This window comes from Scyliorhinus canicula, chromosome 2 (assembly GCF_902713615.1).
Source record: "Scyliorhinus canicula chromosome 2, sScyCan1.1, whole genome shotgun sequence".
NCBI classification, from domain to species: Eukaryota; Metazoa; Chordata; class Chondrichthyes; order Carcharhiniformes; family Scyliorhinidae; genus Scyliorhinus; species Scyliorhinus canicula.
Window position 1 is genome coordinate 233,098,283 of NC_052147.1, and position 13,848 is coordinate 233,112,130.

At 45.2% G+C, this 13,848-nt stretch overlaps 1 protein-coding gene across 1 annotated transcript in view; it reads right to left on the reverse strand.

The window, feature by feature from the left end:
• snx4 (sorting nexin 4) overlaps positions 1–11,900 on the reverse strand; it is a 103,913-nt gene extending 92,013 nt beyond the window's left edge. Inside the window, exons 1-2 of the mRNA XM_038790298.1 lie at positions 11,713–11,900; positions 6,162–6,286 (exon numbers count right to left, since the gene is read on the reverse strand). Coding sequence (XP_038646226.1) covers positions 6,162–6,286; positions 11,713–11,844 — 257 coding nt within the window. The 5' untranslated portion in view covers positions 11,845–11,900. The remainder of the gene's footprint in view (positions 1–6,161; positions 6,287–11,712) is intronic.
• Between the last annotated feature and the right edge of the window lie 1,948 nt (positions 11,901–13,848).

Consider the following 13,848-nt stretch of genomic DNA (forward strand, 5'->3'; position numbering starts at 1 on the left):
CAAAATCTGGGGGCAGTGGAGGCGACATTGGGGGGAAGTGAAGGCCTGAGTCTGGGCACCGATACGGGGCAATCACCGTTTTGCACTGAGGAGAATGGATGGTGGATTTGGGAGTTGGCACAGGGCAGGCATCAGACAGATTGGGGACCTCTTCCTTGATGGGAAGTTCGCGATTCTGGAGGAGCTGGAGGGGAAGTGGAACCTTCCCCCTGGGAACGCTTTCAGGTATATGCAGATCAGGGCATTTGTTAAGCGGCAGATGGCGGAGGTTCCGTGGCTGCCGCCAAGGGTGGTGCAGGATAGGGTGCTCTCGGGGACGTGGGTCAGTGAGGGGAAGATCTCGGCAATTTACCAGTTGATGCAGGAGGAAGAGGAGGCCTCAGTAGAGGAGCTCAAAGCAAAGTGGGAGGAAAAGCTAGGGGAAGAGATTGAGGATGGAACGTGGTCGGACACCCTGGAGAAGATGAACTCGTCCTCTTCTTGCGCACGGCTCAGCTTAATTCAGCTGAAGGTGCTGCATAGGGCGCACATGACAGGGGCCAGGATGACCAGTTCTGTGGAGGGGAAGACAGGTGCAGGAGGTGTTTGGGAGTCCCAGCGAACCGCACCATATGTTTTGGGCATGTCCGGCCTTGGAGGGGTTTTGGAAGGGGGGGGGGGGGGGGGGGGGCAGGGACTTTGTCTGAAGTGGTCGGGTCTAGGATCAGGCCAGGCTGGGGGCTCGCGATTTTTGGGGTAGCTTCTGAGCCGGGAGTGCAGGAGGCGAAAGAGGCCGGCATTCTGGCCTTTGCATCTCTAGTAGCCCGGCGCAGAATTCTGTTACAGTGGAGGGACACGCGGCCCCCGAGTTCGGAGGCCTGGATCAACGAGCTGGAGAAGATTAAGTTTGCCCTGAGGGGGTCGGTACAGGGGTTCGTTCGGCAGTGGCAGCCCTTTCTTGATTTCCTGGCAAAGGGGTAGAGGGTGGTCAGTCTCAGCAGCAACCCGAGGGGAGGGGGTTCAGGCCTGGTTAAGGGGGTATGTTTTTGCGACGGTGTGCTTGTTATTTTCTTCTTTCTTGTATTGTTGTTTGTTATTATTTATTATTCGGTTGGGGGGGGGGGTTTCGTGTTTCGGTGTAGAACCACACCTTGTCTACTTTAACTGTGGGGAGAAAATTTGTTGTTGATTTTTTAAAATGTTGTTGATTTTTTTTTTTATAAATTCTTTCAATGCAAACGTAGAAAGGGAGCAGCAGCAGCTGACACGAGGAGATTTTAGACGTTGATGGAAGGATCGTCAGCCAGGGCGTTTGGTTAGGAAGAAGGAGTTGCAGCAAAGTTTGATCTCCTGGTCGATGGAGCAGCTGGTGGACCTCTTGAACGAGAAGTTCCCCAAGCAGAGGAAGGAGACTTCTGGAAGACCTGGCAAGGACGGTGGACCCTATTAAGGCATGTATTGACCGCTTAGAAACGAGGCTGGAGGCTCAGAACCTGGCGATCCAGAGGGTGGAGGAGCACGAGGAGCAGCTCACCTCGATGGCGGCTGAGTTGGGATGATGCATGATACTCAAGAGGCGGCTGCAGGAGAAGATGGATGATTTGGAGAACCGCTCCTGAAGGCAGAAGCCGAGGATCGTGGAGCTGCGGGAGGGCAGCGAGGTAGCGGACGCTGGCTCTTACGTGGCTCGGATGTTTGAGAAGTTGATGGGAGAGGGGACCTTTGAATGGCCCTTCGAGGTTGTCTGGGCGCACAGGGCGCTGATGAGGAATCCGCAGGAGAACCAGCCACTGAGGGCTATGGTGGAGCGGCTGCACCGGTTTCTGGACAAGGATCGGATCCAGGCAGACAAGGCGGTGTACCTGGGAGGGCAACAAATTTTGGGTGTACAAGGACTGGGCGTGGAGCTGGCCAAGAGGACAGCAGGGTTGAACAAGGTGAAGGCTACCCAAGAAGGGAGTGAAATATGGAATACTGTACCTGCCTTACCTCTGGGTAACCAACAATGGGCATGAACTATATTTTGGGACGTCGGAAGAAGTGATGGAGTCTGTGAGGGTCAATGGACTGGCAGGAGAAGGAGCCCATTGAACTTTGGAGGAGGTGCTTTTTTGTTCATTTTGGTTTGTTTTCTCTGGGGGCCATTGTCCAGAGTTCTGTGGGGGATGGGGGGGGGGGGGAAGAGAATCAGTGGCTAGGCACCATGGGCAGAGGCTGCCAGGCGAGCTGGGCAGGCTAGTTCATAGAAACACAATGGGAAGTGAGCGGGTGGTTAGTGGTGATGGGGGTTAGGATAGTTATTTTGCATGGGGGGGCTTTTGAAATGTGATATGGGGAGTGCAGTGGCCATCCAAGGGCAGGCCTGAGGAGGTGCAGGATTCGTGCTGATGGGGATATAGTTGATTTGGGGCGGGTGGGGGGCACGGCGGTAGCTCAAGAGCGCTTGCGTATTTGAGAAGTCTAAAGGCAGCCGTGGCTTTTTTGAAAGAAATACATTTGAAGATTGGGGATCAAACTAGGCTTAGGAAATGGTGGATATGGCAGGTATTGCATTCTCAACCAGACTCAAAGAAGGGATGTCGATGGTATTGGTGAATGTATATGTCCTCAACTGGGATGATGTAGAGTTCATGAGGTGAGTGTTGGGGAAGATTCAGGACCTGGACTCGCACCAATATGTAGAGCTGAACGACACAGGGGATGTTTCGGCTGCCGTGCTGTGGGGGGCATTGAAGGAAGTAGTAAAGAGGGAGTTTATTTCTATACGGACACACAGGGATAAGACGGAGGAGATGGAGATTGGCGAGGTTAGTGCAGGAGATTTTGCAGATGGATAGGAGGTATTCGGAGGCACCGGAGGCAGGGTTGTTGAGAGCGGCAGAAACTGCAGATGGAGTTTGGGTTATTATCGATGGGGAAGATGGTTGGGCAGTTGAGGAGGGCAAAGGGGGCAGTCTATGAATATGGGGAAAAGGAAAGTAGGATGCTGTCACTTCAACTGAGGAAGCAGGAAACAGTGAGGGGGACCAGAAAAGTGAAGGAATGGGGGGACACAACAACACTGTCTTGGATCCATTGGGGGTGAATGGGGATCTTCACAAAAGGCTGAATGAGTTGGAACCCCCCCCCCCCAGCAAGGGTGAAGGGAATGAGACGATTATTAGAGGGGTTGGAGTTCCCAAGGATGGAGGAGGACCCGGAGGAGGACCTGGGCTGGGAGTCCCCAGAGGGCTGTTGGAGGGTCTTGAGGCAATGCAGGCAGGGAAGCCCCAGGCCTGGAAGGGTTTCCAGTCGATTTTTTCCAAAACATTCTCGGAGGACCTGGGCCCCTGCTGGTGATGGAGCAGGTGGCGCTCCCCACCCCCCACAATGTTATCACAGGCCTTGATCTCTTTAAATTTTAAAGAGGGATAAGGATCCGGAGCAGTGTGGTCCTTCAGACCAATTTCACTATTAATTGTGGACGGCAAGTTACTGGCCAAGATCTTGGCCTCAAGGATTGATGATTGTGTGCCGGGGGTGATAGAGGAGGGGACATCTATCAGCCAACAGGAGGTTACTAAACATTATAATGATGCCTCCGGAGGGACAAAGTGTGGAGGTGGTGGTCGCCTTAGATGCGGAGAAGGCCTCCGATCGGGTGGAGTGCGATTATTTGTGGGAGGCTCTGGGGCTGTTTGGGTTTCGTCAGGGCTTTGTGGACTGGGTCCGGTTATTGTATCAGGCACCGGTGGCAAGTGTGCGTACAAACCGGGTGAGCACAGAATACTTCAGGCCTCATCGGGGATGAGATAGAGATGTTCACCCCCCCCCCCCCCCCACCCCCTGCTCTTTGCCATGGCTATAGAGCCACTGCAATGGCACTGAGAACATCAAGGGATTGGCAGGGGACAGTGGGAGATGGGGGGAGGGGAGGTGGTGGAGCATAGGATCTTGCTGTATCCAGATGACTTGCTGCTTTATATTTCAAACCCGTTGGAAGGTATTTGGCCTGTTCCCGGGGTATAAATTGAACTTGGGGAAGAGAGGTCTTTCCGATCCAGGCGAGGGGGCAGGAGGGGTGTGGGTGTTGCCGTTTAGGGTGATGGGGGAGAACTTCCGATAATTGGGCATTCAGATGGCGCAGGGGCGGGAGCAGCTGCACAAGCTGATTTGACTCAGCTGGTGGAACAGATGGAGGATTTTAGGAGGGGGGGGGGGGGGGGATGTGCTCCCGCTGTCATTGGTGGGATGGGTGCCATCAGTGAAGATGACGGTCCTCCAAGGTTCTCGTTTGTGTTCCAGAACCTCCCGATTTTCATTGGCAGCGGCTTTCCAAGCCTGGAGGAGTCAGAGGAGGAATTTGAGCTGCCCGATGGGAATGGGTTACGGTATTCACAGGTGAGGAACTTTGTTCAGAGGCAGGTACAGTCCTTTCTTCACTTGCCACCCTGACAGTTAATTGAAAAGCTGTTTAAATTCAAACCAGGCAGATTAACTTTGATGGTTAAGGCATTGCCCTGGAGAAATGATCAAGAGAATGGCCGTCACCTAGTTTGTTTAGTTGAAACATGGTGTACGTCTTGTCTGCAAAAGACTGGGCTCGCCGTGTGATACATGAACGGATGCTAAAATCTATATAACACAAGCTCCTGCACAGTATACATTTGACATCCACTAAGTTTCTCTTTCCCTGAAGGCCACCCACATTAATTCCCAAACTTTAGAACATAAGATATGCAAGCTACTAGCTGTTCAAGGTCAAAGGGTGTAGCAGGTCGCTTGGGAGGATTGCCAAGGATGACCATTTATATACCACATCTAAAAGGAAATGTTTCATGCTGTCACTAACCTTGGAACGTAAACATAGAAAGTGTACATTACAGCAGTGCAGGTATTTTAACAACCAGTAATATAAACAGATTTGAATCACGTAATATAGCAGCAGAGAGAAAGGTTTGGAATGGATTGAATTTGTTTATGTTTATTGTCACATATACCGAGGTACAGTGAAAAGTATTTTTCTGCGAGCAGCTCAAACAGACCATTTAGTACATGATACTAAATGATCATGATGGTAGTGTGCAATTGAGCTTTGTCCAGCATTAAAGAACAAGGGACATTATTTCAGGACAGTTTCTCCTCATCTCATTTAGGACAGAGATGAGGAGAAACCGTTTTTCCTCAAAAGGGTTGCGAATCTTTGGAATTTTCCACTTTAAAAAGGGTTGTGGATGGGCCACAATGGACAGGTTTTGGTCTCTCGTGGTATCAAAGGATATGGGAAGCTTAAGTTTTAATGTTCTTAAACTCTATTGGATTGTTCAGTTTTTTCCTAAAACATACCTACATTAAATGAGTTTAATTGGAAATTACCAAAGTAGCCAAGTAAACAGACTTTCTTTTTTTAAATGAATGCATAGCCAAGTAAACAGCAAATATATATTTTTTCAAATTAATGCATTAAACAGGAATTAAATGTACACTGGAATGCTCATTACATCAAGGAATTAGTCCACAACGAGGGTTGGAACTAGCTAGGAATTAGAGCAAAAAATAAAGATCAGAAGCTAGACAATCAACATGCTGACATTATTAAGAAGCTTTGCTCCATTTTTCAATTCCAAATTTAGGCAAAAGCTGGAAAGATACCCAACCTTAGTCACTGGAACTTACGACACCAAACGTTTTGGGTAGAAAATTACTGGAGAGCAACGTTTTTTTTAAAAAAAAGAACTGGTTAATTTTCCATTCCTGCTGCTTTGTCTTGGTCAAGTGATGATGTAAGTTGTGATTTTATAACCTGAGCAGACATGCACTAAGAACATTACAGGATGGCTATTACAATATTAAGTTCCACTTAATATCTTCTCACAGAAAACCCCCACGTCTGAGCAATCATGAACTGTTAAGTCACAACATGACCTGGCATAAGTGATCTTTCAGCTGCTCACACAAGTGAAAATCTTATATTCTCAAACAGTAGATACAAAAAGAATTAATCAGAAGTTTTATGAAGAAAGATGCACATCTATAAAAACTTAGACATATCACTAGAGTTAGGTAGCAAAATCTATTAAAACGACAGCTTGTGGTGTCGAATCGCAACAGTAATTTGTGTATTCACCTAAAAATGTAAATTACAGACCATGAAACTACTGTAAAGCAAAACAATTTCATTTTTATAATGTAGTTGCACATACCTTGTTTCAATGAGGTACACTGTATAAATCTCCTGCATGTTCATTGCATTTTTTCCAGTTCGTTTTTCTGCTTCTGACACATTAATCTCCATTTTCTTCGATAAGCAAGTCTTGTCTTCCATTATCTTTACATTGATTTAAAAAAGTTGCACATAATTGAAAAAATTGTGAAGTTACATTGATATAGTGCATTAATGTAGTAAAACATCTGAAGGCACTTCACAGGAGTGTCAAAAAAAGACATCAAGCTACATAAGGTGTTATTAGGGCAGATGGCCAAAAGCTTAGTCAGATAGATTTCAAAACTTCATCTTAAAGGAAGAGAGCTAGAGAAGCACATGGATTCAGGAAGGGATTCCCAGACCAAAGGAGCTAGGCAGCAAAAGGCACAGCCATAATTAAAGTCAGGAATGGTCAAAAGTCCAGAATTAAAGAAGCACAGATATCTTAAAGGATGGTAGGGATGGAGAAGTTCAAGATAGAAGGGCAAAGCCAGAGAGAATTGGAAAACAAGAATGAGAATTTTTTAAATGAAGACTTCACTTGACCAGGAGCCAATGTAGGCGTAATAGACAAACAGGACTTAATGCAAATAAAGACAGGCAGCAAAATTTTGGATTATCTCAAGTTTACAAAGAATAGATTTTTGGACATCAGTTGGGGAACACAGGAATAGTCAAGTCCACAAGTAACAAAGGCATGAATAAGAGCTGCAGCTTCAGATGGGTCAAGACAAGGGTGAAGTCTGGAGGTGGAAGGGGGCATTCATGTGGTCAGCAGCTCATCTTGAAGTCAAATGTGGCATGAAGGTTGCAAACTGTCTGGTTTAGACAGTTGCCAGGGAGAGGGGTGAAGTTGGTCATTAGGGACCAGAATTTAGAGTAGGGACTAAGCACAATGGCAATCTTCCCAATACTTAATTGGAAGAAATTTCAACTGATATCCAGTATTGGATGAGCAAAGAAGCCTGATAATTTAGAAACAGTGGAGGAATTGAGAGAGCGCTGTTGTCAGCATCTGTGAAAACTACACTGCTTTTGGACAAAGTTGCTGGTGAGCCGCATATGGATAAGAAATAGGACGGGAGCATTTTGCACAGAGATCACCGTGAAAGAAAGAGGGAAGAGAAGCCATTGAAAGCCATTTGCTGGCTACAATCAGACAAAAAAAGAATGGAACCAGGCAATTGCAGTCCAACCCAGTAGGATGACAGTGGGGGCACATTGGGGGAGAATGGTGTGGTCAGCCATAACAAGGGTTGCTGACAGGTCAACAAGGATGCAGAAGATAAGTCTACCTTTGTCACAGTCACATAGATGGTGTTTGTGATTTTGATAAGAGCCATTATGGTGGAAATCGAATTGGAGGGATTCAAACACGTTCTGATAAAGATGGACCCAGATTTAGCAGGTAGCAACACGTTCAAGGATTTAAGAGAAATAGAAGTTTGGAAATGGGGCAGCAGTTTGCAAGGTCAGTGGGAGTCAAAGTTTTTGTTTTCCAGGAAAGGTTAATTCCTCTGGAAAACAAAATTCAAAGGCAAGAGACACACACACACTAACAGGAGCACTGGGAAGGTCAGCAGTTTAGTGGGATTAGGGTTGAAGGAACAGTTGACAAGTCCCTTGGACAAGATGAGCTCAGACAGTGAGCAAGGTGAGATTAGAGAGAAAGTTTAGTGTTCAAGGCTGGGGATTAGGTGAACATTGGCCCATGCATTTTCATCCTTTAGTATGAGGCAGCAGCAATTCTCAATCAATTTTAGAAACCTCCAGTGCCATTGCTTATTAAGAGTCAGGACTAAATATTGTGATTTGATGAAGTGGAACGCTTTAACAGGGCATAATTGGACCAGGATGTGCAGGGATAATTCAGATGAATGAATATAAATAAGTTTTTAATCCTGTTAAATAACAAAAAGAGTAAATTTGGAAACAGTTGGCTGGGGCATTGAATTTTCTCTGCAGTACCCGCTAAGAATTTAAGCATCACAAGAAATGTAACCAAATTGTGAAAAGTTTATATTGGCTATTTTCCAAAATAAATTTAGACACAGTAAAATACACCCAGTTATAAAACTATAAAGTATTATAGATTGTCAAGAGGTTTGTGGGTAAAATATGGTCAAAATGAACCTGAACACTCCCAAAATTGATTTTCATCCGTTATAAGCTGAAGTTGAACATTTGCTCTAATATGCACCACTTTCAATCCTGCAAAAAGGGAGAACACGACAGAGGAACAAATCTTGTGTATCATAATTCTTGGTAGTGGCACACAAACTATAGGAATGCCAATGTTAAAATGTTACTTTCTTCAGATGTTATCAAGTCGAGTTTAGGGGAATTTTAATACACAAGTTTTCATTAGGTCGTCCAACCACCAAGCACCATTATAGAGCCTTCCCAACCAGAGACCTTCTGTTCCATAGTTTGCAAGCATTTTTTTAAAAAACCAACTGTTGGAAGAAATAAAATCACATCTCCTAACAACCCCATTCAAATACCTCCCCCATCTAGCCCACTTTCTTCACAAGCTATCCTGTTCTAACTTCAACCTAAGAAATCTCAACTTTCTCAGTTCCATCTTAAAGTACAGTACGGTCATCATAGTGCCAGTTGACCATTGGCTGCTTTCCCCTTTGAGGGGGAGAGCTGACTGGTGGCGATTTAACCAAAGGATCACCACACCTCAGGTGAGGAACAAGGTTGAGAAGACGGGGTCTTCATGAATAACTTCAGCCAGTACGAGAATTGAACCCACGCTGTTGGACTTGCTCTGCATTACAAACTAGCTATCCAGTCAACCGAGCTAAACCGGTCCCCGTTTTCATTTACCCATCTATCAAAAGCTTGGTCAGATAGGTCTTAAGGTGTATCTTAAAGGAAGAGAGCAAGAGGCATAGCGATCTAGGAATGAATTTCCAAAGCAAAGGGTCTAGGCAGCTGAGGACATAGCCACACTACAACCATCACTCTATCCAATCCCAAGCTATCCTCAGTTGCTTTAGCCTAGTAACTGCTGCCTCTCCTCTATTCATGACTTCAGCATTTCCATTCTCTCCAATCCACGATTGCTTCCTTCCAGTTTGGTCTTCAGTTCAGGCATGTTGTGATAGAAGAATGGAAATTTTAGTGATTTGGACAAAGAAGGCAGTCCATGGTACATTTTTGAAGTGTTACATTGTCATGTTAAAGATAAAAATTAATATGCAGCACTGCTTCAATGACAACTCTCATCAGTAACTTCAAGTGGGTAACAGCCTTCAACCTTCAGCAGCTCCTCCCTCCCCCATTCATTTGCATCCCAAAACCACCATAAAATGTACCTACTGGCACCTAGGATTTCCATTCCCCAGCACACCATGATACTTTTCCAGCACCGTTAATAAAATCGGCCTATGGAACATTGCTCTGCTACCTTGCCAGGATCCAAACCAAGGAGGTTTTCGCCAACAACAGTTATAAATATAACTGATGCCCGATGCCTCCAAAGACAGAGGGCGTATCAACAGACACAGCTTTCTCATACAGAATATCACCATGGCGAGTTTCTGACTTCTCCAGTCGAAGGAAATATCCAGCAGCCACATAGGAGAACTCGGATGCAAAGTTGGCAGCAAACATGCACAAAGTTACTTTTTTTTTTTTAAATTGTTCCAACGCTGTCTAGTCCACTTCACAATGCCAATATGTATTACGTTTCAACTTTAAGTAACAATTCAAAGCTGGGCCCAATTCACAACAATAAAAAAGATAATAGCTAAACTGACTCTTGGACACGACCACTAAGTGCACAGACAATACACAAGTTATCATAATTAATATCCAAGTTAGAAATACATGGGTATACATGCCATACAATCTCTATAGTGCAGGAGGCCATTCGGCCCCTCAAATCTACACCAACCCTTTGAAAGGCCCTACTTAGGCCCAATCACCCACCTCATCCCTGTAATGCCACCCAACCTTTGGACACTTGGGGCCAATTTAGCATGGCCAATCCACCTAGCCTGCACATCTTTGGACTGTGGGAGGAAACCAGAGCACTCAGTGGAAACCCGCAAGGACATGGGGAGAATGTGCAATCTACACAGTAACAGTGGTTAGCACTATTGCTTCACTGCACCAGGGACCCAGGTTCGATTCCCGGCTTGGGTCACTGTCTGTGCGGAGTCTGTACATTCTCCCCGTGTCTGCGTGGGTTTCCTCCGGGTGCTCCGGTTTTGTCCCACAAGTCCCAAAAGATATGCTGTGAGGTGAATTGGACATTCTGAATTCTCCCTCGGTGTACCCAAACAGGCGCCGGACAACGTGGCGACCAGGGGCCACAGTAACTTCAGTGCAGTGTTAATGTAAGCCTACTTGTGACAATAAACAATTTTTTAAAACTCCAGTCACCCAAGGTTAGAATCAAACAAGGGTCCCTGGTGCTGTGAGGCAGCAGTGGTAACAACTACCACCATGCTGTGCCATGAGGAAAGGATTGAAAGGCTGGGTCTCTTCTCTTAGGGAAAAAAAGGTTGAAGGGTGTTGCAATTGACATCTTGAAAGTTCTGAAAGTTTGATAAGAATGGATACAGAAAAAATGTATCACGTGAGGAAGAGCATAACTAGAGACTGTCAATATAATATAATCACCAAGAAATCCTATAAGGAACCCAGAAGGAACTTATTCACCCAAAGTGTGGCAAGATTGTGGAACTCCCTACCACAGGAAGTATTTGAAGCGAATAATAAATAATAGATGTATTTAAGGGAAAACTAGCCAAGCATATGAGGGGAAAGGAATAGATGGTTACAAAGGAAAGAGGAGAGTGGAGTAAAAGCATGGACCGGTTGGGCGAAATGACCCTTTTGTGTCATAGATTAGCATAGAATTTACAGTGCAGAAGTACACCATTTGGCCCATCGAGTCTACGGTGGAGTGTGCAATATATTCTCACTCGGAAGACGGAAATTGAAACTATTGCAAAGATTTGTCCACGTGCACAACCCACAGAGCACCCATCATCAGGCAGGAAATGAAGAGTCTACACCTGAAATAGGAACAAATCTACTCTGCCCACAGAAGCTGACTGGCCCGAGGATTTTTTTTTAAACTGGCCACCTCCGGTCTGAAGCACAACAACAGAGACTTTCAGCACAGCCACTGCGGCATTACCGCAAAGCTCTGTGTCACTTAGACTCAAGAGATTTATATCTGGAGTTTGGATCACATGATTAAATGTGCTGGTCGGGGGATATAATCGGTGCGGAATCTGCAAAGCAAAAGACCATTTCCACCGCCCGCATCAGGAAAACTGGGTCTAGTCCAGCTCGGTCTGAACTCAACCTGTGCCCGGAGGGGGACCGCCACGCCCAGGCCCCACCCGGCCCCGCTCTCCGGGACCCATGCTCCAGAGGCCAAGCTGCAAACCCCACCCGCGGATACCGATCACCAACACCCCCGCCCGCCCCGGTCCGGTCCGGTCCCTGGGCTCCGAGGGCCTGGTGCGGAGGCCGGGCTGCTTCCCACCCTCTCCCCTCACCGCCTCCGCACTCCACACTACCGTGCTTTTAACGTCGCTTATGTCGGGGCCGGCTTCAGGCCTGGTCTCCGCCTCGGGCTCAGGATCAGGGCCCGGAGCCGGGTTAATCCCCACCGACACCTCATCCTCGTCCAGCCCGACCCGATCTGCCATCGTCCGCTGGTTAATACTGCGCAGCCGCCGCCACGGCACCTGGGCAGCATTTAAAGGCACAGGACACCTCCCGCAACCACTGGCGCTTAAAGATACAGTCCACATCCATCATTCCTCACTTCACAGAAAGAAACGGCACGCTTCTTAAAATAAAGAGAAAAGCAAATTACTGCGGATGCTGGAATCTGAAACAAAAGAGAAAATGCTGGAAAAACTCAGCAAGTCTAGCAGCATCTGTGGGGAGAGAAAAGAGCTAGGGCGAGATTCTCCGCAAATGAAAATTGAAAATCGCTTATTGTCACGAGTAGGCTTCAATGAAGTTACTGTGAAAAGCCCCTAGTCGCCACATTCCGGCGCCTGTCCGGGGAGGCTGGTACGGAAATGCGGAGAATCGTAAAGGCTGCCAGTGGCGGACTGGGTTTAAAAATATTGGTTGCCAGGAGACAAAGGGGGCCCACCCACAACTACAATGCTATCATTTAATTTTCATAACGAATAAATAACATTTTCAAAAAATACATATGGAAAAAAGGGTACAATTAAAATGCTTGTGGAAAAAATGTGTATTTCTTAGTAATTACAGTGTACATGTACTGTACATATTGGCAGTAGATACCAAATGTAAATTCAGAATGTTATAATTGAATTTTTTATTTATTTTTTTAAATTTTAAGTAATTGGTTGATATTTTTAAATAGTTTACTGCACAATTTACACATTAACAGATAGTTCAAAAGCACAATGGAGCATTGCATGCAGTCCACTATATTAAGAGCAATTGTTTGTTTTCGCTAGATGATTGTGCGAATCTGCCAATAATTGCTTCTGCATCCAATTCATCTAACAATTCCTTTTCAATGGATAGCAACATGTATGATTCCAAATTCTCCTCAGACAGTGAATTTCTTAACCTTGTCTTTATGATCTTTAGCTTTGAAAATGTCCTCTCACATTGGACTTGAGTAACTGATAGTGTGTAGATGACTTTATAAAGTTCATAAAGGTTATCATATGCCTTGTCATGAAGTCTGTTGGATGCCAGAATTTTTAGTACACACGATGGGCAAGTGCTGCAAATTTTACAATTGTTGCAACTGGAATCCATTTCTCACCATCATTAAGCAATAGCTTTAATACATCAAAGTTTGAAGCAAAAGAAAACAATTCCAATATTACTTGATCTTTGCTGATTTGTGGAAACAACTTAATAATACCTTCCAATGCTTCATCTTCAAGGCCCTTCTCTGCAATAGTTTTAAACTTTGCTGGGTCCAAGCAGGACAAATCTTTATACAACTGTTTGTGTTGTACAAAGCGTGATTCTAGTGACTGGACAATGCGATCCATTATTAGGTTAAACATATTTACTCGAAAATCAGCTAGAGAATCTGAGGAATTTCTTTCATCATCAATAAGCTCATCTGCCATTCTTTTCTTCTTCCTCTGCCTCTTAACTGGCAATGCTGTTTCCAACGCATCAATGTCCAATGTTTGATTTTCATCCATATTCATCTGTGAAATCCTGTCATTACATTTATTTACAAATTACAAAGCCTTGCTGTGAACGTTATCAAATGTTCTTGTCTGTTCCTTCAACTTTGTTGTAGCTGAATCTACCAAACTCCATGCAGTAAACATATCTAAACCACTTGTCTGTAGATAACTTGATAACGGGGTTGTAGTTTCAAATATATACAAGTAAGTAAATGCTGTCAATATGGTTTCAAACTTTAGAAGACTTTGAAGTAAAACATTTGCTTCATGTTTTGTTTTTGCATCAAACTTTTCTGAATCTTGTATCATTGATAAGCATGTCAATAGATTTACGAAAGTACTGGCAGCGGCATCATCAAAACGTCCAAATATAGTTGTTGCTGCATTGGATTTTCCTGACCATCTGGTCTCACCAATTAGCTTTAATCGTTTCATTTTTTCTTGTCATAGATGTTTTCCAACAACTTCTATCCATACAGCCATTCGCTTGTATGATGCTTTCGCAAAAGT